This window comes from Podarcis muralis, chromosome 7 (assembly GCF_964188315.1).
Source record: "Podarcis muralis chromosome 7, rPodMur119.hap1.1, whole genome shotgun sequence".
In the NCBI taxonomy this organism is placed as follows: domain Eukaryota; kingdom Metazoa; phylum Chordata; class Lepidosauria; order Squamata; family Lacertidae; genus Podarcis; species Podarcis muralis.
The window spans coordinates 30422611-30449227 of record NC_135661.1 but is presented as its reverse complement, the minus strand read 5'-3'; the positions used below and the strand labels follow the sequence as shown (position 1 = coordinate 30449227).

General features: G+C 43.0%; 2 protein-coding genes and 1 long non-coding RNA gene across 5 annotated transcripts in view; 1 reads left to right on the top strand and 2 right to left on the bottom strand.

Moving 5' to 3' along the window:
* SLC7A9 (solute carrier family 7 member 9) overlaps window positions 1–8744 on the bottom strand; it is a 54017-nt gene extending 45273 nt beyond the window's left edge. For all 3 annotated transcript variants that reach the window (XR_013393602.1, XR_013393603.1, XM_028740346.2), the window contains exon 1: window positions 8646–8744. The gene's annotated coding sequence lies outside the window, so the exon portion shown is untranslated. The remainder of the gene's footprint in view (window positions 1–8645) is intronic.
* On the top strand, window positions 8738–18671 carry LOC114602303 (E3 ubiquitin-protein ligase RNF182-like). The gene is made up of 2 exons (XM_028740355.2): window positions 8738–8959; window positions 16931–18671. Exon 2 carries the CDS (start codon window positions 16947–16949, stop codon window positions 17670–17672), a length of 726 nt encoding a protein of 241 aa, XP_028596188.2. The 5' UTR covers window positions 8738–8959; window positions 16931–16946; the 3' UTR covers window positions 17673–18671.
* Window positions 18672–20019: 1348 nt separating this feature from the next.
* LOC144328397 (uncharacterized) lies at window positions 20020–25998 on the bottom strand. Its single transcript, XR_013393608.1, has 3 exons — window positions 25952–25998; window positions 23716–23805; window positions 20020–22362 (listed from the first exon to the last, which is right to left on the bottom strand). It is a non-coding gene; the product is annotated as an uncharacterized LOC144328397 (long non-coding RNA).
* Between the last annotated feature and the right edge of the window lie 619 nt (window positions 25999–26617).

The following is a 26617-nucleotide window of genomic DNA, read 5'->3' as shown; positions in this document are numbered from 1 at the left end:
TGAAATTGCACTGACTTTCCACGTGGCAAAGGATACCACACTTTTTGTGTATGATCATCCTGTTAGGAGGCATGATATTGCTGCATGTGCAGGGAAGAGGGTACGATTCACCTAACCATCACCAACTTAAGAAACTCTGCCCCCCATAATTCTTTTAAAAATCATGCTTCTGTCTCTAACATCATAATGTGGGTGCTTTAAAAAACTTAAATGCACGGGCAGTACCAATTCCACCACGAACTCCCATCTGCAAGCACTTTTAGTATCTAGCAGAAAGTGTCAAAATGTGTTTGGTACTTTTTTTAATTTTTGCAACTGTTAAGAGCTAGGAACATTTGGATTTTGAAGAATCTACCGGCCATATTTCTATGGTACAATACAAATCCCTGCCATGGTGATTTCTAAAAGCCCAGAATAGTACCAAAGGGAGTATCAGCTTCTTTTGAAAGATCAACTTGAATACAATGCCGACTGTATTCTGATTAAACTGCTTTGGTCTTCATGTTTGTTTGTTTCAGACCTATTCTCCTCTGAAAAAGGAAGGAGTGTCTGTGTTCTTAACATGCAGGTTCCAGTTGATTCTGAGTTTTTGCAGGCAAGAGAAGCTCCACATCACAGTAGCTAAAACCGTACCCAGCCAGCAGGTCTTTCTGAGAAATGTCAGCTAAATCTGATTCATAAGCTTTGACAGGACTCTGTGTGTTCCTCTTCTCTAGAGATTTATGCAAGAGTTCCTTCATCCTCCTGTTTTCTTTGGTGGTTGATTCCCAAATTATTTCAAGTTCACTTTCCACTTCCCTAGGAAGAAAAACGAAAATGGATTTGCAAGTTTCAGATGCTTTGCCTTTTTTGAGAGTATTTTTAAGGTGAACTACCCAGCCAGTACAGAAAGAACAATTAAATTTATTTTTGTACCTGGAATGTTGTCTAGAGAACACCATGTGCATAGAACAGAAAGAGTAATCAGAGGATTCCTGGCATATAATTCAATCAAATGTACTTGTTTAACCGGTTTTTATGGGTGTCTAGTTCTGAAAGCATCAGAAAAGGTAACCCTAATATCCTGGGCCCCTTATTGGTGATGTCATGGTTCAAAACAGGACTACAAATTCTCCTCTAAGGCTGTTGTGGGTAGATCTGGCTGTCTGAGTCATACACAGTGGATTGGGACAGAGGATCTTTTCAGTTTCAGCCATTTTCACACCGCATTGTCCTTTCTACTACTTTAGGCTCATCCAATGTTGTGTTGGGAAAGTCCCCTGTCGAAAATCTTGGACACCTGTGGCCAGTCAGAGTGGACAATGGTCTGGCTCGATATAAGGCTGCTTCAGATGTCTGAACTATTTCATAGCTGCTTTATATTGTTGATGAAAAGCCTCTTTGCTACCAAATACTGAGATGGAGTCATGTTTAGATAAGGTTAAGCTCAGTTTGAGGATGGCAGTGCCCCCTGTAAGAGCGCTGGGGCTATTCAGATGGCCCACCCTCGTGGATGGATAGAACTGAATGTGTTCCTAAATGCGCTGGGGGATTTTCCAATGGAGAAAGTGGTAGATCACCTGTATAATTGGTATGTAAAAGCATTATGACACCAGTGGCTGCATTTTCAATCCCTTTCCTAACAATACCTAGCATGGGATTTGCCCTTTTATTTGTGACACATTTTGTCTGCTGCTGCCTTGAATTTCTCCTCTTACCCTTAATATTTTCTCATCCTACTGCTGGACATTCACAGCTTTATTTTTAACCTGTTAAACTCACAGGAATTTAGGACTGTTTTCCATTTGAAAATAACTGGTATCTGCAGTGGTACCTCATAGCATATTTCTGCAAATTTCATTGTGTTTCACACTTTGTACTGAATTTTTCCCCCCTGTGAAATACGTAACAGAAGTTGTGAATGTGGCTGAAGGGTGAGATATCAGGTCAAAAGCAACCGGTCAAAACAATCCTGTTTCCTGTGAAGGTTTTCTAGGTCACATTGCATTTCTTTTGACAGGAATCCCATCAGAAGGAGCTCAGCATGTGGCAATTTTTAGGGGTTGGTCTGGTCTCAAGAGTATTGCAATAATGTCCTTTGCAAGAACAACAAAAATCCTCAACAACAGAAAATCTGAATCACAATAATAACATACGCCTATATGTTGCTCCCATAATTGAATATAGCAGAGATACAGCCCATGAAACCTCAAAGAGGTACTTTTTTGCTGCAGAGCTTAGTGGACACCTCTCTGTTCTGGTGCCATGGTGGCCAGTCAGCTTAGAGGTGGTCATGTCAACAAATGAGGCATGAATGACAGCCTTTATTTGTATCTCAAAAAGCTGCTCTACTTCAAAGTATATTCCTTAATCAATCAGGGCAGGTTCCAGAACCTGTTAAGTGATTTGGTGCCATCTCCCTTCCTACTGGCACCTGCACTTCCTGTGATTCTATCAGATCTAATTTTTAGTAGATCATCTTATGGTAAAGAGAAAACATGTTCAATGCTCTTTTGGTCTTCAAATCTGTCTCTGCTCCATAAATCATTCAAGCAAACTTTCCCGCAAAGCAGTCAGAAATCTGCTTATGTCCTTTCCCAGCTTGTAAATCTTGCATTCGCTTGTCCTGGTTCAACCTCTTGGCCAAGGAATGTCTAAGAGGGCAAGAGGGACCCATTTCAGGCTGTCTACCTTGTGGTTTTTGACATCATGATAAAGGGAGGAAGATGGCAGAAAAGCAAGTTATGCAAATTAAGTATACAATTTATTCTGGGCACAGATTCTTAAGTTTTCTTGGCAAAAAAAGGTCTACACAAGCCGCACCACTGTTGCATTTGCTCCATGTCCTGCTCAAGCTCTATATGTCAGAAACCAGATACACCATCAAGAGCTTCACGGGACATTACTTAGTCTAATGCTGATCCAAACCACCTTGAGGTTTTTTCTACAATCAAGTGGCATATAGATTTTTTTGAAATAAATAACGAATGTTAATTTTGTTGGGCTATAGGTTAGAACACATTTATTTCATTAAGGAAGGTATTTGTATTCCTCAATTTCAGTTCTACTGGGGGAACCTCCAATGCATCTAACAACACTTTTTTTTAAATCAAATACTTTATATAAATATATATACACACACAGAAGCGGTAATAAAAATATTTTACTATGTTTTTATATATGCTGTAAGCCACCCAGAGTAGCCGGGGAAACCCAGCCAAATAGGCGGGGTATAAATAATAAAATGATGATTATAAAATTATGATTATTATTTTTAAAGTATCTAATGAAATCAGAACAGCATAAAAATAAGAATCTCAAAAGAAAGCAAAAATTAAGTGTCCTGGAGTGTTGACATGCCATCAAAGGAGGAGACATCCACACTTTTTGATATAAGAAATTCCATGTTTGCACACTGGGGAACACCCACCCAGGAAGGGGCAAGGTCAAGGGGCAGGGGGAACGCAGTGCAAATGCACTGGCAGGAATACCAGGTTCGCTCCCCCAGTACATTTGCTTCACACCTATCTCCCTGCTGCTTTGCCTGCCCTGCCTAGTAAGTAACAGCGACCCACCTGCCAAGAAGCAAGAGCAGCAGCAGCTCTGCCTCACCTGGCATGCCACCTCTGGGTGGGACACGGAGAAAGGTTTCACCTCAAAGGTCTCAAACTGTATATGGTTTTAAAGATGATAACCAATACTTCCCATCAAGCTTGGAAGTGGATTGGGAGCCAATTCTCCTGGGTGCAGGGCTGAGCACACATGATCAAAAAGGCCAGCTCCAGTTAGGATGCCTTCCCTGCCATATTTTGCACCAGCTGCAGCTTTCAAAAGGCAGCCCCACAAAGGGTGTGCTAAAGCAGGAGACCAATCTGGCTGTGACTAAGGCAGGTGGGCCAGTGGCCAGAGCTTTCTTCTCCAGGAAGCAGTGCAGACCAAACTGAGCAAGAACACTGCTGGCCACAGTAGCCACCTGATGATAATCCAGGAGGGACACTGGATCCAGGAAATCTCTATGAACCTGTTTCTTCAAGGGGAGTGCAACCCCATTCAAAACACACCTGCCTTTGCTTTTCTATTGGCCAAAGCACTTCCATCTTGAACTGAGTTTCAGTTCTCCCACAGCCACCCCTTTCATGATCTTAGGCACTGGTTCAGTTATCAAGTGGGCATTGGTACTGCCATTTAGGAAAGGGAGCAAATAAGGCTTCATTTGAGGGAGCACTTTATCAAATATGGTGGTGTATGGAGCTGTGAAATTTTACGTAACTCGAAGGATGAGCCTAAAAGTCTAAAAGCTTCCCTTACCAAGACCCCCAAAATTTGGTATGTTTATTTCAAAGCTGCTTAGTACAGCTGATTTTTCTTTTTGTTTTGGTCTTTCTGCTGCATTTGCAGTGATGACTGCAAAAGGCTGCTCTTTTCCTCTCTCATTACATGTGTACTGAGCAAAACACAAATGCTACTCCCGATGGATGCTCCTTTTTTTTTTTTTTACAGAATAAATGAGATTGAATGATCATGCTGTAGCATTTCTCAGACTGCTTTATTGCAAGTGGAGACAAAATGAGATTCCCCTAGTAGAAGCTCAAAACAAGAATGCCAGCTTTCAGGTTAAGGAGTGTCTTTCCAGCCTGATGTCTTCAAACAAAATATCCTCTCCTCCTTCCCCACGTGCTCTTTGGAATAGAAAAGACACAGTTGTGTGCCTTAGGGATTCTTGAGTCTGCTTGTATAAGTGATATTCTGGAGAGTTGCTATAAAGCAAAAAATAATATCCTCAACATTCAAAAGTAAACACTGCCTCCTGAGCATTTCAAGGGTTCCTGCTAAAGCTCACTATCTTTCAGCTTTTGGGGAACCCACCTTTCAGTACTAACCTCTGACCTGCAAATGATTAGCTGTCATTCCTGCATTGCTGGAAGTTGCGAGTCCCTTCCAACTCTACCATTCAATGATTCTAAGTTCAGCCTCTCTAGGCTTTTGTGCTCCATGACTTCACCTGCCATTGTTTCCCAAAGAAGTCCTGGTATTACGTATAAAAGAAAGGAAATACTGCAAGACTCCCTCTGCAAAGTGGGTGATTCATATTGAAAGCTGGATGGCTGGCTTCATCAGTTGTCGTGGCGAAATCTTACGCACAACACTTTAAGGGTTTTAATAAAATAAACATGCCATTCACACAGCCTATTACTTTCAGTTGGGTATAGCGCTGAGATTAAATGTGTCAGTGAAATTTCTATCTACTGGGAACAATTTTGCAGGCCACAAATTTTCTCCTTGAGCGGCGCTGGTGGAAATGAATCTGCATCAGGACATTATTTGCCCAGCACTGCCGATTCTGGTTGCCAAGCTACAGAAGATTAGTGACAAGAAGCCCACCCCTAAGTCCTTGGTCTGCTTTTCTTCTGACCGGGGTGGGGGGTAGAGTGGGAGGAGAAGGAGGAGGAGGAGAGAGATCCAGAACAACCTTTCAAATGACAGCTTTGTTCAGGGACTGGCTGCACTACAAGACAAAATTATATTTACTCCTTAAAGCGCTTCCGGATTTGGAGAGAACTGAAAGCAGAATGCAACCAGAATGGAAGGAATCTGGCTAAACTAAAGGAGCCCAGCATTCAGGAAGCGTGGGGAAAACATATGCAAAGCATTTTAGCTTCCTGAACTGTAACATTGCTTGTCTGCATAGCTAAGCTGACGTCCCATGGTCATTGGCCAGAATGATTAACCCAGCTATACATCTGTCCCATCCAATCCAGATGTTTGTTAAAACTGACCTAGAATAAGAGAGACATCACAGCAGGAAAGCATCTCTTTGAGGGCAAGGCAAAAGCTGCATTTGCCTTTCACCAGCTACAAGCACAGCTCATCTTCCAGAATGTCAGTAAAAACTTTCTGACAGTAAGAGCTGTTCAACAGACTCCCTCGGGGGGTGGACTCTCCTTCCTTGGAGGTTTTAAGCAGAGGTCAGATGGCCATCTATCATGTATGATTTAGCTGAGATACCTGCATTGCAGGGGGTTGGACTAGATGGCCCTCGGGGTCTCTTCCAACTCTACAATTATACGATTCAATGATTCTAAGACTTGGCAACCAACTGCAAAACACTCAGCAACTCTGCTGCTGTTGGTGACAACAACAAGGGACAAAGTGCTGCTGTTTAGAACTACTTCCCACAACTGCATTTTCCTGTGCCGCAGTGGACTACTAAATCAAAGTGCGGGCAATTATTTTAGCTTTATGGAGTTGTATCCAACTGACTAAAAGCAGCCCCACTGAAGTAAAGGGACCCAAGTGAGTCATGTCCATTCATTTCAATGTAGACACATTGTTCTCTGAGCAGAACGAATACTGGATACAACCCATTGTGAATGGAGTGCTTCATAAAGCTTGGACTAGTACAGTGGTACCTCGGGTTAAGAACTTAATTTGTTCTGGAGGTCTGTTCTTAACCTGAAACTGTTCTTAACCTGAAGCACCACTTTAGCTAATGGGGCCTCCTGCTGCCGCTGCGCCGCCAAAGCACGATTTCTGTTCTCATCCTGAAGCAAAGTTCTTAACCCAAGGTAATATTTCTGGGTTAGCGGAGTCTGTAACCTGAAGCATATGTAACCTGAAGCGTATGTAACCCAAGGTACCAGTGTATATTAATAGCCTTTGCTGTTTGAGGTGGGAAGTATGAGGGGTGGGTGGGTGTGCTCTCTGGAGTGGCAGGTAAGAGAAGAGAAATGGTTCTAAGGGGTTGACATGTCTAACACTGCTCTAAGGGGGTGACATGTTGGGGAATGCCAGCACTAGAGATAAAAGAAGTGAGGATTATTTTATTAACGTATTTATTATTTACAATTATACCCCACCTTTAGTCCAAGGAGCTCAAGGTGGTATACAAAATTTCCCCCTCCTTCCCTTTATCCTCATAACAACCATGGGAGGCTGAGAAGCAAGGACTGGCCCCCAAGGCTTCATGACCAAGTGGGGGATTTGAACCCTCCCAGGTCCAGCACTCTAACTGCTATACCACACTGCCTCTCACATTGATGGACAGGTGTTCTCCCCTCCCAGATACATGCATGCTGTCAAGCTGTATGAAGCAACACAGGCTATATGCACAATAGAAAGTTTATGTTAGATCAAAAGTATGGTTTGGAACGTGGTGGCGGCAGGACCTCCCCTTCCACACACCTGAACTACAGGGAAACCTGTCTGAATTTTGCACATCTTTAGCTCTCCAGATATGCAAGCGGTCCCAGGTTAGAGTATCTGGTCCCATAGCATTGTTTGATGCTAAGCTGGTGCTTACAAAACACATTTATTCAATCATTTATATGCTACCTTTCAGCCTTCAAAGGGACTCCTAAAGTGGCTTAGGTCATTATTAAAAGGAAATGTTTTTTAAAGCAACAAGAAGAAGCACAGTCTGCCTGGAAGTTATTCCCAAGAGGAAGTTTTCCTTGCACCCTTTCTAAACAGACAGCTTGTTGGAGGATGCCGTGTGGATTTCCTGCCTACGGAAGCAATCCTGTGCACAAGAAGCTGCTGTAAAGTTACACCAGATCCAAGCCCTGTTCAGCAGCAGGCTTTTGCAGAAAGAACTCAATCTCACAAATTTAGCTGCACAACAAACCCACTTAAAAAAGAAGACTTTTTACAGAAAGGAAAGTGATAGTTAACAACCAATTGATGGGGAGTCCTATGTCCTCTAAAGAAACAAATCAGGATGAGTACTCAATAAAGAGAGGGCATTGTATAACCTCCGTCCAAGCTTTCTGCAATCTGGGGGTGCCCTAAGACATGTCCCGTGTGAATTGATACACCAGTCACTGCAGCACGGGGACTATGCACAGAGAGCACATACACACTTTGCCGAAAAATTCAGAAGTTATCTGACCACGCTACTTATCCTCTACTGGGAGTTGATAACTGACACAGATGGCATACAGCTTGAGTTCCAGGCTGGATTATTTTATCTCACAATGGCTGAGATGATCTGCAAAATTAACTGCCTAATTATCTGTCTCCTGTGTTGTTTCAGTGCTGGTACAAGGAAACATCTCTGAAGCCTTCCCATCGCTAACACGAGAAGTAAGAAGCAGGGCTCTCGACACGGAGAATCATCTTCCAGCCAAGACCTATTCAACTGTTTATTCCCTTTTTTGTGATTAGAAACCTCCAGATCCACGAAATATTCATTTTGCCAAGTGCTCTTAACTGACTGCCCTCATTTCCTGTCTGTCAGAAAAATGTCAGCCTGGGACTTCATCAGTCCTCACTGGAAGACGTTATTAAATCAATGAGCATGTGACCAGTGATTCACTTTGGAGAGAATTATTGAAAGCTCAATTCAAGCCAATAGCTTCTGCGTGTTTGCTTTCCTTCAGCAAAAGGCAGTACAGCTGCCAGGAGGATTTTTAAGGTTGGCTGTCGGAGCTAGCAGGCAACGATTTCCTTCAAGGATTTGTAGGTCGGGGGGCTTAGAGAGGGAGAAGGAGGGAGAGGGGGATGGGGGAGCTGACAGAGTCAGTGGAGAGGAGGAGATTTTCAACCCAGCAGCTAGGCAGGGAAGTGAATACAGCCAAAGCACGCCAGAGGGGGCTCTTAGGCAGAGCATGTCCTGCTCCTTTACCAGTCGGGGCTAATGGGTTTGTTTAAGGCTTTGGCTGACTTACCTTTTCTGCTGCAGCGCTTCGTCCAGGGTTTCCTGCTTCTCTTGCAGCAGCCGCTGGAGGTGCCTCATCTCACGCTGGTACTGAGCAGCCTTCCCTGCAAATTCCTTCTCTTGCTCCGATGCTTTGAGGCTGATGTCTCCCAGCTTTCCGGCAGCCGTCTTTTTATACACCTGTGAGAGTTGGAGCAGAGCCCAGTTAGAATCAGCACCGGGGCTGCGAGCCAGCTGACGGGAACTCAACTGGAGGGAAGATGGTTTTCTCCCACAAGGGCTTCATCCTGAAACCAGGGGTGCTTTGTTCAAAGAACCAATCGGGTAGGTTGGAAATGACATGGTCCTTCCTTCAAGCATTTCTACTGCATGCACTTTCTACAGCATACAGCAAAAGGTGTCACTGCATAGGTCTACTGTGCTATTTTAATGCCTCCCTTTGGAGAAAGGTCTTTATAAAACAGGTCTTAAATCCAAATATGTTTGACCCATCAGGAAGCCAAGTTGGACTTTAAGCACATGTTGCTTATAGACAAGTTTAATAATGGTTTTAATTGTCAATGTATCACTGTAAGGCTGGGAAGAGATGCTACTGGGTGGCATGTATGTTCATGAATCCTTTCATCTTGGAAAAACAACTCAGCTGCCTTATAATTGCTTTGGGTGCCTTGAAGCTGTGTATCCTTTCACAGAAGCACTGGAATGCAACACGTTTCTCCCTGCTTTTGCTGAGAAAATGCACTGTTTATAAAAGCAAGGCATTATTTAGAAAACATTAGTTCTTTTTTGAAACAGTGAATTTTACTTCTGAATCGCAAAACGGCTAAGCATGCAAAAAGCAATGCTAAGTGAATGTGAAGGAGGAAAAATATTTCATCTTAGATAAAAAGTTTCATTCTGATTATTACTTTACACAAAACCTTTTATCTGCCTATATTTAAAAGGTCTCAGCTTTGTGAATACCTTAATCTTTTCTTCTGGATGAGCCTGATGTTAATGCAAGCAAATTTCAGATTTATTAGTGTGAAGATCAAAACTACACCCTTGCCTCAGGTCTTCATGGTCTGAAAATTTATCCAGCAGACTTGGAAAAGCACCGTTTCTAATTCAAGTCTTTGTACTAATAGTCATGTCTAAAAGTAGAGCAGGAATTAAAAGGAAAACAAGTTGCCCGGGGAAAGAATTAAGCTAGGGTGATGTGGGAGTCCATCCTATAAAAATTCAAGCATGTTCAATTGCATCAATATTTAAATGGATGGCAATGGTATATGGAAGCTTGTCTACTTGTGTTAAAGATAATGGTATAGCACAAACAGGGTGCAGCACTGCAAAGGAACCCAACTTGCTGTCTCCAGATGTTGCTGTACTGCAACTCCCACCATCCCTGACCACCAGCCACGTTGTTGGGGACTGATGGGATTTGGAGTCCAACAGCACCTGAAGGGACATTGGCTGTCCTGCAGAGTTGAGCACTGGGTGCCTGCCTGTCGGATGAACTCAGAAAACTGTCACCTGAGATTTTAGGAAGACTGAACTTTATGGGGGGGACCACAGCTCAGGGGTAGAGCACATGCACTGTATCTGCAGAAGGTCTCAGGTTCAAGCTCTGGGGGGCCCAGTTTCAAAACACAGGGAAGCAGGCGGTAGAAAAGGCTTCTGCCTGAGACTCTAGAGAGTTGTTGCCAGTCAGAGTAGGCAGCACTGGACTACATAGGTGAGTAGCAGGGCCTGGTAACGGACAGCTCCCTGTGTTCTTACTTAATGGCAGTAAACATTTGGAAATCAGATTGTGACTCTGAACCAGTGTGCCACACTTTATATAAAGGACAACCCTTTCCTTTTCACAGGATGTATCTAAAATAGCACACACACAAAAAGTTTGAATTTTTACGTATAAATTCTTCCATTTATTTTAAACTCATCCATTCTGAGAGCAACAAACAACAAACTTACCTGCCCGATGGATATGTTTTGGTTATAGTTTACACTGCAGTTGTATTGTTTTATCAGTTTGGGCTTTTTTAGTGTCTTTTCTTTCTTTATTACTTTATCGGCTGCCAATCTTACACTGTGTCAGTTTGCTTCTTTGAAGTGTATAATATGGTTTTGACAGCTGTGAATTTTTTCTTTTCTTTTAATGGTATAAAGGGCGGGGGGGAGAAAAGGCACTAATGAAGAAATAAAAAGAGAGAAGAACCCGAAAGGTGCACTAAAATAGAGTTTATCCAGTCCAGCAAATTTCACTTATCCAATCTTTCCTCAAGGGAACTGGTAAAACCCTACATGTTTTCTATGTGCTCTACTGCAAAATGATTCCCGTCCATATAATTTGTTTATTCCTATTATCATTACATTTATATCTTGCTTTTGCTTCAAGGACCTGAGGTGGTTTCCCCCCTTCCCTATTTTACCATTGCTACAATCCTGTGAGGTAGGTTAAGCTAAGAGGCAGTGGCCAGAACAACCCAATAAAATTCATGGCTGAGTGGGGATTTGAACCCTCATCTTCCATGTCCTAGTCCAACACTCTAACCACTACACCACGCTGTAGGTAATCCTATAGGTAACTGATCTCCCCTTCCCAATGTAAAATTCTATGAAACAGAACAAAGCTTTTATCTCTTGGCTTAGGTTTCCCTTGCAGGCGAGAATGGAACTGAAGAAAACAAGGAATGCAGCCATTTTTACTACATCTACATATGGTCTTGACATTTTAAATATTGATGCATTTATCTAAATAGGGATCCCACTTTCTTCAAAGTGCTCCCTAGGCTGAGGCTCTTTGGAGTCTTCCATCCCCCTCAGTTATGTTGTCTTTATAAAGCAGCAACCGCTCTAGAACTTTTAAAGGGGGGGAAATGGATAAGCATGGGGAGTTTTGTCTAAAACTGTGTGTACAACTGGAGAACTCCAAAGCACAGAATTCTGAACAGGGGAACTGCTTCAATCATACCTCTGGATCAGGTGGTTGCCTGGGTTCCTCCCCCCAGACCCGCTTTCAACTGTCAAGCTTGGCAAATATACCTAGACCTTCACAGAATTGAAAGGTGCATCACAAGTGAAAGCAGGATGGCACTCCCTAATGGAAACCTGTTATATTGGGAGTGGGGTGGGAGGTTGAATCATGCTCCATTTTACCACCTAGACACAAGCAGCTGCCTAAAATCCTCAAAACCAGAAATATAAATGAAATTGTACCTGGCCATTTCCCACATAAGAGCAAAACTTGGAAACAATGAAAAGAAAAAGCTACAAGCAGTGACATGCAAACTTCAAAGAGAGGTTGCCATATTAATCAGTAGTAGCAAAAGCAGGAAAGAGACTAATCCATTTTTAATGGAATAATTTTCCATTGAGCAGAATCTAGCGCCACCACCTTTATTGGTATGCTGCTTTGCTGCAATGATGTTCAAAGTGGCTCACAATATACCAAATGAATAATAATAATAATAATATATATGGAATAATATATATATGGAAAAAACAATCCTATTGGTCTTCAAGGTGCCACAACATCTTTGATGCTTTTACCAGTGAAGTGGATTATTTGCTCTTCTTGAGTGGTACAGAAGAAAGGGAACATCCAGAGCTTCCCAAGACAGACGTCTTCTGTTCCTTTTAAAATACTAAATTCACTGAGCAACAACATAACTTGCTAACTATAATTGCAGACAGGTTCATTTTGTTTTCTCTGTGTTAAGCTTGCTCAAGTGTAGGCAATTTGTCCCTGGGGAAGGGGTTATCGGAGGAAGGTATTAGAACTGGAGATGGTCTCTTCTGACAATCTGAACACAAAGGGGACTGGAAGATAAGGGAGAAGGCATTCTTCTTTCAGATAATTAGGAACATGACAGCAGAAGACTTTAAAAGGTCAATACCTGCAGTCTGAATTGTGTCTGGAAACTGACTGGTAATAAATGCAGTTGTTTCAAAACTAGCGTAGTATGAGACCTCAGTCTTGGAAAGTATTCCGGCTGCTGCATTTTGGACCACCTGAAGTTTATGGAAAGTCTTCAAGAAAGTGTCACAGAGCATACTGCAGCAAATTAATCGAGAGGTCACCGTGGCATCTTCTTGACCGTTCAGCAAGGCACACCTCCCACATCCAAATCTAGATCTGAGGGGTATAGCCTTCAGCCAAGGCCCCCAAAGCCTTAAGTGCAAACATGAAGGTGGTACATGGCAGGGGAGGAAAGGCCAGGTTCCTAGCATTTCAGGCAGCATGACTTAGTGCCATTCATTTCAATGGGTCTACTCTGAATAGAACAAGTAGGGATAGACTAGTTCTACCCAATCCAGACCCTTGGTCTTAATACTCCTTGCCAATCTCAGAGGCTGATGCTGCATAGCTCTGTTGCCTTTTGTGCCTGATGAGGACTTTGGGGTCTGAACACACCTTGTGGTTCCCAGTTTAAATCCAGGAGGTCTCTGATAATAACTTTGCATTTGGTACTCTGTGTGGTGTGTCTGTGTGCTTGTGTGTGCACACACATGTGCATCTGTGGTGGGGGCTATAGTCATAAAGGAAAAGGAGCAGGAAGGTAAAGGGCTCAGCACATTCCTCATGCTTGTTGCTTCTTCCTGTGCATCACACCCTCAGGATGCCACTCTGATTTCTTCCATATGTTTTTAAACTGCTCTTCAGCCGATAAGTCTCCTAGGGAGGCTTACATAAAACCAAGGAAAGCACTAAAAATGTGTGTCAATAAACACAACAGCGCCAAGCAAGTCACTGCTACTGTGAAGAGCACCATGGCTACGAACTAAGTCATTGCTTTTAAGTTCAGCATGAAACTCACAGAGTTTCAGAGTTGGAAGGGTCCCAAAGGGTCATCTAATTCAACTCCCCCTGCAATGCATTGTGGAAAATGACCATCCAAGCAGCATACTATACAAGGTAGTATTAAACACAAGACGGTACTTGTAGTGGTTGCTAGACTGGTTTACGCTTGTCCCTGGAAATGGTGCCTTTCCCTGCCCAACACTGTGAGGAGGATGCAATGAACTAGTTATGGGGCTGTTTAAATGCACCACTGGCCTTGCCCCCAGTTCAAAAGGTCCTTTCAGGCAACACATCAGACTTTTTCTAAGTAATGAAGAAAACATTTTCCTAAACTCTCCTGCCATTTCCCCCACTACTCCTCCATGCCTCTCCAAGGAATGCCTTATGACATCGCTTTAAAAGAACAAAACAAAAAACCCTCTTGTTATAATTAACAGAGGCAGGTTTGTCAACCTGAACATTTCGTCTGCTTGCGACGGCTGTCTATTCCTTTCATGTTTCATGTCTGCATCAGGAAAGGGACAAAATGAATTAGAGCATGCACAAGGGTCAGAGAGGGAGTGGGTGAGAGAGAATATTTGTTGGGAGGAATAGGGGAATAATAATTCCTGAGCATACCTGCTTCAGTGGGAAGAGGTGGCCCAGCTCTAGCATACTACTTATCTAGAAGCATTTCAGTCTGTTTTTTGGCCTGGTCTTGGTTGTTCTAACAGAAGACTCACACCAGAAGGTGGACAGGGAAAGTCCAGCCCTCTTAATCAGCAGTGTGCAACATCACCCATCATAGCATCCTTCTGGAGCTGTCTTGCTGGGATGGGACATGCAGTGGTTTGAATTGTTCCTGAAGGGCCAATCTCAGAAGGCGGTGCTGGGAGACTGCTGCTCCACCCATTGGTCTCTAACTTGTGGGTGACTGCAAGAGTCTCCTATGCTATTTAGCGTCTACATGAATCACTGGGTGAGGTTGTCCAGAGAGGAGGAGGATACCGTCAGTATACTAGTGACGCACAATTCTCTTTCCTTTCCATCTAAACCCAGGGTGGCTGAGGTTCTGACCCAGTACCTGAAATCAGCGATGAACTGGATGTAGGTGAGCAAACTGAAATTAATCCAGGTAAGACAGAGGTGGGAGAAGAGCTGATCTAGGATTAAGTGTAGTGCCTAATTTGGATGGAGTTGCAACCCCACTCCAACCCAGTTAAGGATCAGGTTTGTAGCTTGGAAGAGCTGCCAGATGTGTGATGGCAGCCCTGAAGACTTTTGAGTAATGTAGGCTAGTACCCTAGCTATGCCCTATTGTGATGGACAAGACCTGGCAGCTGATCACACAAACCAAGATGGGGGGGGGGGCTGGTTTTGAGAGAAGTCAACTTGTCTTCTTCATCGCAGTTCCTACATTGGAGGGAGTCAGCTTAGGCCAACCCTACAATTCTATGATGGCTTATTTTTCAACTTCCAATGAAAAACTTGCTATTTTCAGGGTGCTCTTGAGTTAAGCAATAATGGAATAACTTTCTGAGATGTTTGTTGGTTATCTTTCATATGATGAGATTACTTTCCTGTTCTCTGCCTTCTTGAATATTTGGTTTGGGCTTTTAATATCTGTAAAGCTCAGCAGCAGCAACCACCACAACCACCAAACAAGGTGTTTTAATATTGTTGAAGGCCTCCTTGGGAAGCCCTGAGGGAAAGAGAGACTGAATACAAATATTTTACCTAATTAACTGCTTACTTTGTTGACATGGAATTCAATCTACTTAAAAAGCATTCCCACCTGCCATCCAGGTGAATATGTTAAAGTATTTCACAGCAGACAGAGAGAATTTGGTAACTGAGGAACTTAATGCCTGCTATTTACACTCTTATGAATGCTTTCCAAGGAGCAATGCTTAAAGAGAAATTGTGTTTGGACATGCTGCTATCATAACTATTTTTTTGAAGAATCACATGCAAATGCACACTCTCTGTTTCTAGTGTTAGACCCTGCTCTGCTCCATAATGCTTGTGAAAGAGTGCACAGGGTGGACCCACCAGAGAATAAGTCAGAAACCGAGATCATTTAGCAGACCTGATGGTTAAGACAAAGATGCAAATGAAAATGTCTCCTAATAAAAATGTTGTTGTTGTTGTCATCCTTGCCTGTTCCCATTAAAATTCCATCACTGCTGCATGGCAACGTGAGGGTGATGAGCCAAGACTGAGCCAGCTCTGCTTATTAGGAAACGTGAACAGAAACAAATCCCCTTTTCAAGCAAAACAGACAAAACTGTGAAATGTACTGTCGCACTTATTTACCCATCAAATCCTTAAGAGTTTCACAACCACACATTCTTATTAATCAAAGAAATGCCATGGGAAACCTATATTCAATGGGGTTGTTTTCCCCCTAAAGGTTAAGTAATACCTTTGCTGAATAATTTCAAATGCACAGCACCACCAAATGAGCTACTATTAAGTTTCCCTCCCTCTGTAAGCTCAGAAACAGAGTGCAACATTACAAGAGCATCCGTGCATGATAAGAAGATTCGTCTCCAATGCAAATCAAACTCTAAATGCTTGTCAAGGTTGGATTGTAGCAACTGTTATACAAGTTTCTGATTTACATCCTCAACTGAAAGCCAAACGTTTTCCAGCCAACTTGCTTTTTTCCCATGTTGATAAACTGCAGTAACTAAATATTCCAGATGAGTAATTGCTCCTTAATGTTAACAGATCAACCGTATGTAAGTTTGCACAGAAGCACTACTGAATTTAATGAGACTTACTCCCAATAGCACACAGGATCTGAGTGTAGTGCAGATACTTTTTCCCACAGGTGCCATCCCAAGGCAGTTCAGAAAAGGAATTAGAGAAGGGGAACAGGGAGAACTAATCTTCGAGAGGGGCAGTAAATTTAGAGCAGAGGAATGGGGGCTGCTGGGTATACTTGCCCCAGGCCTTGGAATCATATCTAGGCCCTGATGGGGAAGATGGCATGATGCAGTGGACAGAGTACTTCACTTGGAATGCAGAAACATGGGTTCAAATCCTATAAGACCCCAAAGCTCACTGGGTAATATTGGGCTCCCTCAATTTAACTATGTGAGGTAGTTCTGTTCAGATATTCAAGAAAATGTCTAATACATTCTACAGTCTGTGGGGTGGTGAAGCAATTTTCTCTAGGATGGAAAGTAGGATATAAAACAAAACAAAACAGATTCAGTGAATATTTGGGGAAATTATACGAAACTGAAAACCAGAAACTTCTAATCAGAAGAGGTAACTACTGCTACCAGTTTTAACTTGTTACCGTATTTGCTTTTTTCTGTCGGTAAAGAATATACTCTGTGATAGGCTTCCCCAACCTGATGCCCTCAAAATGGTTTGGACTACAGGTCCCAATAACTCCAACCAACATGGTCAAATGTTGGGGATGATGGGAGTTTTTGACCAGGTTGGGAAAGGCTGCTCTAGGAACAACCATCAAAAGGGCATAATTTAAAGGTGAAACTCACTGCTATTATCTTTTACAGCCTGCCTAATTTAAAGATGAATCATTCTCAAACAGAGGGAGAAGAAAAAGTACCGAACGATGAGCTGGAATGCAAAATCTGTTACCAGAAGTTTACCGTCCAGAGCCGCAAACCCAAAATCTTGGACTGCCTTCACAGAGTGTGTGCGAAATGCCTGACAAAAATCCTCCACGTGGGAGATGGCTCCCATTGCATTTGCTGCCCCTTCTGCCGCCACAAGACAGAGCTGCAGGAAGAGGAAGTGGAGGGCCTTCCTGACGACGCAAACATCATGTCCAAACTCATGACAAAAGACAAAACAGCATGGAGCTCGGACTGCAAAGAAGTTGTCTTGACGCCAAAGAACTTGGCTTCCTCCAGTCCTTCTCATGGGTCATCAAACTGTTTGGTGATTACCATCATGGAAGTACAGAGAGACTCCACAAGGACGCCAAGCCAGAACACCCTCTCGGATTACTACACAGATCACAGCCTTGACTCGGCATCTGTGAACTCTCACAGCCACCTGGATCAAGATCTTTTCTCTAAGCTCTGTAACCATGTCCCCAGAATACTGGTGTGGCTGCTTGGATTTTTCTATTTTGGTTCTTTGCCACTTGGAATCTATTTATTGGTGATTCAGAAAGTGACCCTTGGAATTGTCTGTGTCAGTCTCGTGCCATCCAGTCTAACTGTTTGTCTTGTGTATGGCTTCTGTCAATGCCTTTGCCAAGGAATGTGTGACTGTTCCTCTAGAAACTAACATTTTTTAAAACTGAATTTTGGATATTGGCACTATAGACCTTCAAATGTATAGGCTATTTAAAGCCTGCTGTGGGTTTTTTCTTTTTAAAAAAAATATCAGTAGCCAAAAATGAGACATCTATATTTAGATGTTCCTAACATTCCATCCCACTCTCCCAACAGGTAGCCACACTTTAGTGTGACCCACGAACAAAACCCAGAGGGGTTAATGGCTTTGACAGTTATCCAGGGCAAAGTTGTAGGATCCCACAAGGGATACATCTGATAGAAGGCAATTTTTTTTATCTCACTAGGGGCTATTTAGCTTCCATTGCAATGTCCACAATCCTGACAGGGCCAAGCATCACTGAGAGGCCCCCAGGAGAATAGTGTCCCTCCCTACACCTCCTAGAGGTTGTGGAGGCAAAAGAGTATTCCACCCCCAGCACTTTTTCCACCCCAAAAGTCCAGCTTTTGAGGGAAAAGAGAGGAAGGTATTTCTTTTTTGCTTCCTCGGAGGCTGGAGACTAAATTTGGCTTATGAAAGAGGGGACAGCATTTGGAAAGAGAGATATGGCCTTGCTTCTTGTTCTGCTTCGACAAGGGCTTCAACAATGGACAGGAAGCGAAGGAAGAGGAAAGTGAAGGAGAATAGCAGGACTGGGAAAGGACTGGCACTATCACGCTATCTCCCCTGTCAAACAAGATGATCCTGTAGCTAGGATGAAATAAAAATGCAGATCTGAAGAACAGACTAGGTGAAATGGTATTGCCAATCTATTCTTCAACCTGTCTTGAATTTGTGTATTTTGAGACAGGGATGCCAAATCAAAAATGATGGAACTAGGGTATGTATACTTATATAAAAGGCTATGAAGCTGGGATGGTCTGAAATGAGATCTGTTTTTTTGCATGGATTCTCCTGTTCTGGAATAATGTTCCTTTACTTTAAACAGATTTGGCAACTTTTCTGCTAGAACATACTGTTCATTTTTTTAAGCCATTGTAATTACCGGTACAGGTCGTAAATTATGCTTTATTTTCTGAGTGAAACTCTTGAGGAAAACTTTCCTAATTAAGGCAATGTCAAGCTTTTGGTCTTTGGTACCAGCAGCCTGTTACTTATTTTATGTGAAAGTAATCTCCACTAAGATCGGTGGGCATGATTCAGCAGTTGGAGGGCAAGCTTTAGACCCAAGGACCCAATGCTACCAGCAACTTAATCTGGCCCCAGGAGCTGTGTACATCTGGAACGCCTCCTTCCTAAACCAGCAGCCTGTAAAGGGACCATGGGAGACTCTTAGCTGGGAACTCCAGACTAGGGTCTGCTGAAGCACACAGGTTTCTCCTGATGGAAATGCATGCAAGATCTGGGTGGGTGCAGGCTGCTGCTCAGGGCTGTCAACAGAAGTCAGCATGTTGCTGGCTTTATAGGAGAAAGACACAGCTAGCTGTGGCCTGGGGGCTTTGTAAAGGATGGGATAAGGAAACAGCAAGCACCAGCACTGGGCCTCCTGAAACTGTGCACTTGTTATCTGGGCCAAACAGTTACTGTACTACCAAGTTTCTCCACCACTATCCCAGCCTCCTCAAAACCTCCAGGACAGGACCTGCTGGATCTATGACTTTAATAAGGCTCACAACCTCATTCATATCTACCATCCCAAGATGCTCCTTTCTCCACAGAGCAGAGGTGCAGGTATGCTCCTGGATTGACAAATATCTAGCATATGTAAGGACTGCATCAGGTAATGTAGTATGTACTTGGTTGCAAATAGGCTTATAACCAACAAATAATCATAGCCAGTCATTAAGTTAGAGATCACTATTTTGTCAAACAAATAACCTGTCCACTTTTAACTCTGGCCCTGCCCAGCACTTGGAAGGTTGGCCACAAAAAATGTGGCCCATAGGCTGGTGTATATGCCAAATAAAATACCCCTAAGGATTTGGGGGCACTAATACAAGAAAAAACAAAAGAGCCAGCCATGATCACAATAAAATAGCGTCCTCTTTCACACCTTGGATAAAGGCTAACTTTTTTAAAGGTTGTCCTGACTTCTCAGCTCAAGGCAGTTTAATATACTCCAAACATTAGAAAACAATAAAAACTCGACAGTTCTGCAGCAACAGATAATTTAATAAAACAGTGAAGCCATAACAACACAGCAGCAAGAGCATAATGTTGTTTTTAGCTGGACTACCTCATGCTGCAAGATGCCTTGTGCTGGTAGGGAAAGGAGGACCAAAATCCCAATTGAATTTTAAATGTTCAAGAGGCTTCCAGCTGGTGCAGGCTGAACACCTGTAAGTGTAGCTGCCCAAAGGACAGGAGGAAGGAGAATGCTTTTCATCCTCTCTGCAAAAAGAGACACAAAGGGATCAAGTGAGCACTGCATGTGGTGGCACTCCAAAGCCTCAGGGCTCCTCCCAACTGTCTCATTTCCTGGAGCAAAGGCACATGAAGCCCAGCCTGTCTGGCCTTGTGTTGGGAGAGGCAGTCTCTAAGCTGCCCACAAAAGGCTAGATTTAGAGCAGGACTGCCAAAGTGAAATATGGGACTGATATGTCACAGGAACTGAACTTCATCCTATTACAAGTTGTACTTATGTGACTCAAATTCTCAGGGACTGGAATATTTGCTAGGGAGCCAACCATTTATTTAGTACACAGCTTTTCCACAGGACTAAATCATTTAGTTCCTTTATCTATACAATATTGATATGGCATCTGGGAACATGGGAAATTGCCTTACACCTAGCCATAATATTTGCCCCTGTAGCCCACTACTGTCTACTCTGGAAGCAGCTCTCCAGGGTTTCAGGCAGAGCATGGTCTTTCCCACCACCTGCTACTGACACCAGGAATTGAAGCAGAGATTTTCTTGCATGCAAAGCATGTGCAAAACCAATGAACCATCTTATCATACTGCCACTTACCTGAAAGTAAACCCCCCATAACATTGTGGCATTTGCTTTTGAGTAAAACGTACAGGGGACTGGGTTGTAAATCTCCAAAAATTAAGGTGTGGCCATCTCACAGCTGTGGAACTTCCTCCTCCCCTTCCTAAGCCTTTTCTGAAAGCATCACAGGGCCTTTATATGCAGTCTTGCTTTCAGACAGAGGGCCTTCTCGGTAGTGGCGCCCGCCCTGTGGAACGCCCTCCCTTCAGATGTGAAGGAAATAAGCAGCTATCCTATCTTTAGGATAAGACATCCGAAGACAGCCCTGTTTAAGGAAGTTTTTAATATTTAATGCTGTATTGTTTTTAACACTCGACTGGGAGCCGCCCAGAGTGGCTGGGGAAACTCAGCCAGATGGGCAGGGTATAAATATATTATTATTATTATTATTATTATTATTAGGCCTGAGTCTAGCTCCCAGGTACTGTTTTTCTGCACTGCACATTACAACATCATCTTTGGCCTTGCTCACACATAATGGTAAGCCAGGCAAGGTAAACCTCCAGCTACCAGACCTAACAAGTCCCCCTGCCTGCCCCAGGCCTCCCCACTTAGCCTGCAGCATAGGTTGACTCAGACTATGCCATCTGTCCCACTCCCGATGTTAGGCACAGGCAGGTAAACCTATGGGGCCAAACTGGGGCCAGAGTGGTAGTGGGGCAATAATGAGGGAGAAGACTGGAAAGACGAGGAGTCGGAAGCCAAAGAGGTAACAGGGCTTAGTGAGAGAGTGTGTGGCAGAGAGAAGTCCATAATCAGACGCAGAAGTTGAAGTAGGCGAGGAGGAAGAGGGAGACCAAGAGGCAGAGATGAGTCAGGTTGGTGAAGAGTTATGGGTGTGTCCCCATGCTATTGAGAGAAGATCCCCTCCCCCCCCCCCCCATCTCCCAGAACCAGAAGAGGGCTGAAACAGCTGCAAGAGAGACAGGCTACACGCAGGCACCACCTCCGATTGCTTGGGGAAAGCCCTCTCCAGGAAAAGCCCTGGACTTAAGATGGCTGGGGGAAACTGGGGACTTTCAGTCTTGGCAACTGATTCGTGGGTAAGACCTACTGGGGATGAGCTACTGTGCTCATTAGGCCTGGCACTCAGCCAAATCAGGGAAGATTGTGGTTTTGCTAATAAAGAGTTGACCAACTTTGAACAGTGTGATTTACTGTCGGCTCGCTATGTCACATTTATTTAGGGAAACAGTCTCAATAACGTTGAAAGGCAGGGTATTAAACCAATTCTCCTTTTTCTTTAAATGAAATGATTCTGCAAATTATAATGCAGTTCGTGCCTTTAATATTAGAAGTGGGGCAAGTGTATTTTGTTCGGGATAGGCTGCAGCAGGATCAGCCACATCCTTAGGCATGGAGAGAAATGTGTCCCAAGCAACTCGAGGGCATCTGCTGTGGCACTGCAAATGCCTGCCACTCCCTTCCACTCACCTACCACACCTCAGTAGATATGGTATCCCCATTATTCCCTTCACAGTTTTCACTGCAGCAAACACCAGATAGGACGTCAGCAGCAGCAACTGTCACCTGGTCCCAGGATGTCAGATCTTGTCCACTATAAACGTATGCCCAGAGTAATCGTACACAACACTGAACAAGCGGATTGGGCCTTCACTGTTTTTCTCAAAAATAAATACTTAACTGGAGACACTTAGGAGTTGCAACAGCTCATCCATATTTATGAAGAATTACAGTATTTTGATTAGTGGAAAGCTACCCTCAGCTAGCATTTTTCTTCTAAGACTAAAAAAGAGAGAAACAAAAATTAGGCCAACTGCCAATTTCACTCCAGGGTGCTTGCTTTTAATCAAATATTTATCTTAAGGCTGGCTAGAAGAAAGAGAATGCAAAACAAGCCTGTGAAACCAAAAGGGCAAAAGTGCCTCAGCTTGACGCAGTTTGATGCTAAAAGGTTATGATGTTTATCATTACAGTAATTGTTCACGAAAAATTAAACTGACATTCTTTTACAACAACATCTACAGTACAAAACAACTGTTGTAGTTCTAATATGAAAACCTATAATTATTATTCCAATGCCACTTAAAAGCTGGTAACTGAAAAGACATATTTATATCTATATTTTGTGTGTGAAAGGGATTTAAGATACACTCTCTAAAAATACTTCCCAAATGAGCCTCCTACTGGCAAATACACACATGCAAAGTATCCATATAATTGTTGATATGATTAATTCTGAGCAGAACTGGAGCCCTGAAGAGAACTTAAACCAAACAGGTCATTCCCTGGAGGGTTTGGCTAGCAAATTATCACAAAACTGCTAATCAACCCTCAAATTACATGAGTTCAGGCCATTTTTAATGTTTCAGTAAGGAGGTTACTGGGGGAAAGCAACCTGAAAGGGCAAACTGTCTCTTCAACTTGTTTGTGTGATTCCCAGAAGCATCTGGTTGGTCATGGTGGGAAGCCTAATGCAGGGTGAGTCTTTGGCCCAGTCCAGCAGGGCTCCTGACAAGGCAGAAGTGCTGCCGTTCAGTGGGTGGCTCTTAAGTCCAGAAATTATGTGGGAATAAGTTGCACTTTAATCTGAAGGGAAGGGTTGCACTTTAATCTGAAGGAACAGGTTCAATATGGCAGTGCTCCAGGATTCCAGCCCGTCATTTGAGTCCCAAGTGGCTCATGGCTGGAGTGTGCTTATGCCCAGTTTAGGCCTTCTTGCTAGCTACTGCCATTCTGGGGCCAGGATAGCCTGGCCAGAGATGTTCGTGCTCTAGTGGCCTCCTGCCTGCAACATACCCTATGCGGAGCTCCTTTTCACATCCCTCTTTACTGCAGAACTTTAGAAAAAAGGCTAAAGAATCAGGGACGAAACACCCGGTAAAAGCAAAAATGAAACAAACCCCATTCTAACAGCATTTTACAGCTTTGTAGGTCAGATACATTTTCCCAGCACATCCTGTTACTGCAGAAATCCATGGCATGCATTAGCTAGAAGCAAAACTGCATGAAATAGCGGCTGTTGCAGCACTTTGAACCAAGCCACATATTTGTGACTGCAGTTCTAAAAAAAAATTGTAATATATAACAGAAGAACTGTAGTGTGCTATAGATATATTGTCTGCAAACTCTACTCACCTTCACTTTCTCTTCTAACATCCCTAGGCGCATGTTTCCTTCTACTATTTTGTTGAGAACACCATCCTGCTGTCTTTCCAAGCAACTGGTCTGGAAAAAGGAGGGGGAAGGTGAGCTGGCAAAAGATTTTGCTGTTCTGAAATGTATTCTGCTGATATATTTATGTATATATCAATTACATTTCTGGACTGGCTTTTATCCCATAGGATCCCAGGGAAGTGAACACATGATAAAATAATAAAATAATTAAAAGGATTACATTAAAACAGTTTGGCAACAAGCACCAGAATAACCATGCCCATTCACAGGCCCCCACTCAAATGTTTCCCATCACTTGCTACCAGAGACCCTTTCAGCTGAAGATGCTGGGGGTTGAGCCAGTCATCATTGGCAGGCAAAGCAGCTGCTCTACCACAGAACTGTGGCCCTTCCCTAACACTGCCCTAGCTGAAAAACACTGTTCAGGAGGCATGTGAGCCTTAAAAGAAATGTTCAAAATGTTTTGTGCCATACTAACTAGTAGAAACTACAGAAAACATATGAAACCCACATGCAGGAAAAATACATTACAGAATGAATACTTATCAGGTCTTGGAAAACCACACACACTGAAATGCTGACTAGTTTTCCAAAATCAACCACTTTAGCAACAGATTTCAGTCACAGTAATTACCTGAACAACCAAGAAGAGCTATTGCCTACAGATCTCTCATTATTGTTCAGTGAATTAATGCAAACATTCTACCTTCAGTTCACTGGTTTCAAAAGAATCATTTATTTATCATGCTGAGGGAAGTCTAAATGCCAACAAACCACATCTGTGACTGCATTTTGCACAAAGGTCTCCTGTACTATTTTAACCTTAGGTTTTATGAAATGAATAAATAATAAAAATGGAAAACTGAGAAAAACAGGACAGGAGGCACAGAAACGTCCTATTTCTTGACTGCTCTTGTCATGAACCCATAGGTGAAGGGGATAATATATAATGGATTGTTTCAAATATAAACGATTTTTTCCAAACCAGGTGGTGGACCATCAGCTGCTACAGTTTGCATTCCTCCCCTTGCTTCTCATCAATTATATTTTTAAAAGACATTTTTAAATAAACACACATTTCTCAGTCTAAAATTGTGAGTTCATAGGGTCTGTTTGTAAAGCACCTAGTGGTAGGCACTACAGATACAAAAAATATTATTTAGATCCAAGCAGGCAAATGGAACTACTGCATGGATGCCAGAAGTACCAGCTTAATTTCAATTGTGTGTTTGTGTGCCTCCTCCCCCCCACAATGGTCATGAGGCCTCAGTTCACCTATGACATTAAAGTGTGTTTTACACCTTTTCTGACTTCCTTGGCGATGGCTATGGGAAGCAAGGTGGTGTTTTACATAACTTTCTTGGCAGATCAGTGGAGGTCAAGTGGTTATTCAAGTCTAGACCAGCAACTTTTACGGTAAAGACATTTCAGCTTCCTGATTGGCAGGGCAATCCAAATGCTTTCTGTGCTGGGTCAATCAGGATTGGGCAGATGTGTCCCTCCACCCAGCCCTTATGGCCTCTGCCAGCCTCCCCTATGCAGTGATCCCACTTTCAGCCACTGAACAGGCTGGCAGGCCGAGGTGTCATCGCCAGAATCAGCAGCAGTCAGTGATAAGATCCAAAATGAGGCATTTGAGGCTGTGGGATTGTCTGAGCCAGCCTGAGATCCAATGGTTCTGGAGCCAGTCTCTCTGCAGTCATTGGAGGGTATTGGGCCCAATCACTGCACCAGCTCCAGGCTAGCGCTACCATCTGCCTGCCTCACCTACCCTCCCTGACTGGCATGTTCAGTAGATCTGTGAATGTGGCAGTGGTCCTGCCACTCCCAGCTTCCACCAGGCAGAAGCTGGGATTAGGATTTCATCCTAAAACTAAACACTCTGTGGTCTGCACTCCAATGACACTCAAGTTTGGCACCTGTCAATTTCAGGAAAATACTATGCAAAATTAGTCAGCTGCAATTCTCTGATAACCCCAAAATAAACACTTATACAAAGAATAAGTGCCACCAAGTTGAATGGTGCTTACTCCCAGGTTCAACTCTGCATAAGATTATAGCCCTATGTGTATTTCACTCTTTAGTGCTCCAAACACTGCGCCATTCATGATATAAACAAGGTTTTGAATTCCTTATGGTTATTTCATTTAACCAGAAGGGGCCACATATAGACAAAGGGTTTTAAAAAAAAAATTACCAAGTTTAAAAGACGATTACGTTCTTGAGTCATATTTTCTGTCAAGTTGACCAGGTCTGCTAGAATCCGGCGAGCTGCCATCTCCTCTTCCACTGCCTCTTCCAGCTGCTGCTTCAGAAGGCCTATTTTCTTCTGTGATCGTCTACAAGTTATTTTGTAAGGTAGAAAGAGTCTTTAGGAAGCAATTTAGGATCACTTAATATTGTGATTCAACTCTGGTGCAATTCCACACCCACAATGACTTCAACTGAAATATACCAGCTTAAGCAATCACTTAAAATGCATCCAATTATATTTTTAGATATTTAACCAACGAGGTTACACCACTTGCAGAAAATCTGAATTATTATTATTATTATTATTATTATTATTATTATTATTACACATGACTGCTAATTCAGTAACTCTGTGAGCTAGTCTTTGATTGCACACAGAGCATCTAGCACAAAGAGCTACTGAACTAACAGTCATGTATAACAAATTCATGAGTTAGAGCCCAGGACAATTTAGGCTATAACTGTGGGGGTCTGGCTCCTTCAGGCCCATTCTTTGAAATATTCGCTTCAAAGCACACTGCTCACTCTCATGAAACCAGTTAAAAATGAACTATGGTTTAACCTTAAGTTTGAATCAGGTGGGTTTGATGGTGTTTTCAAACCACCTCAA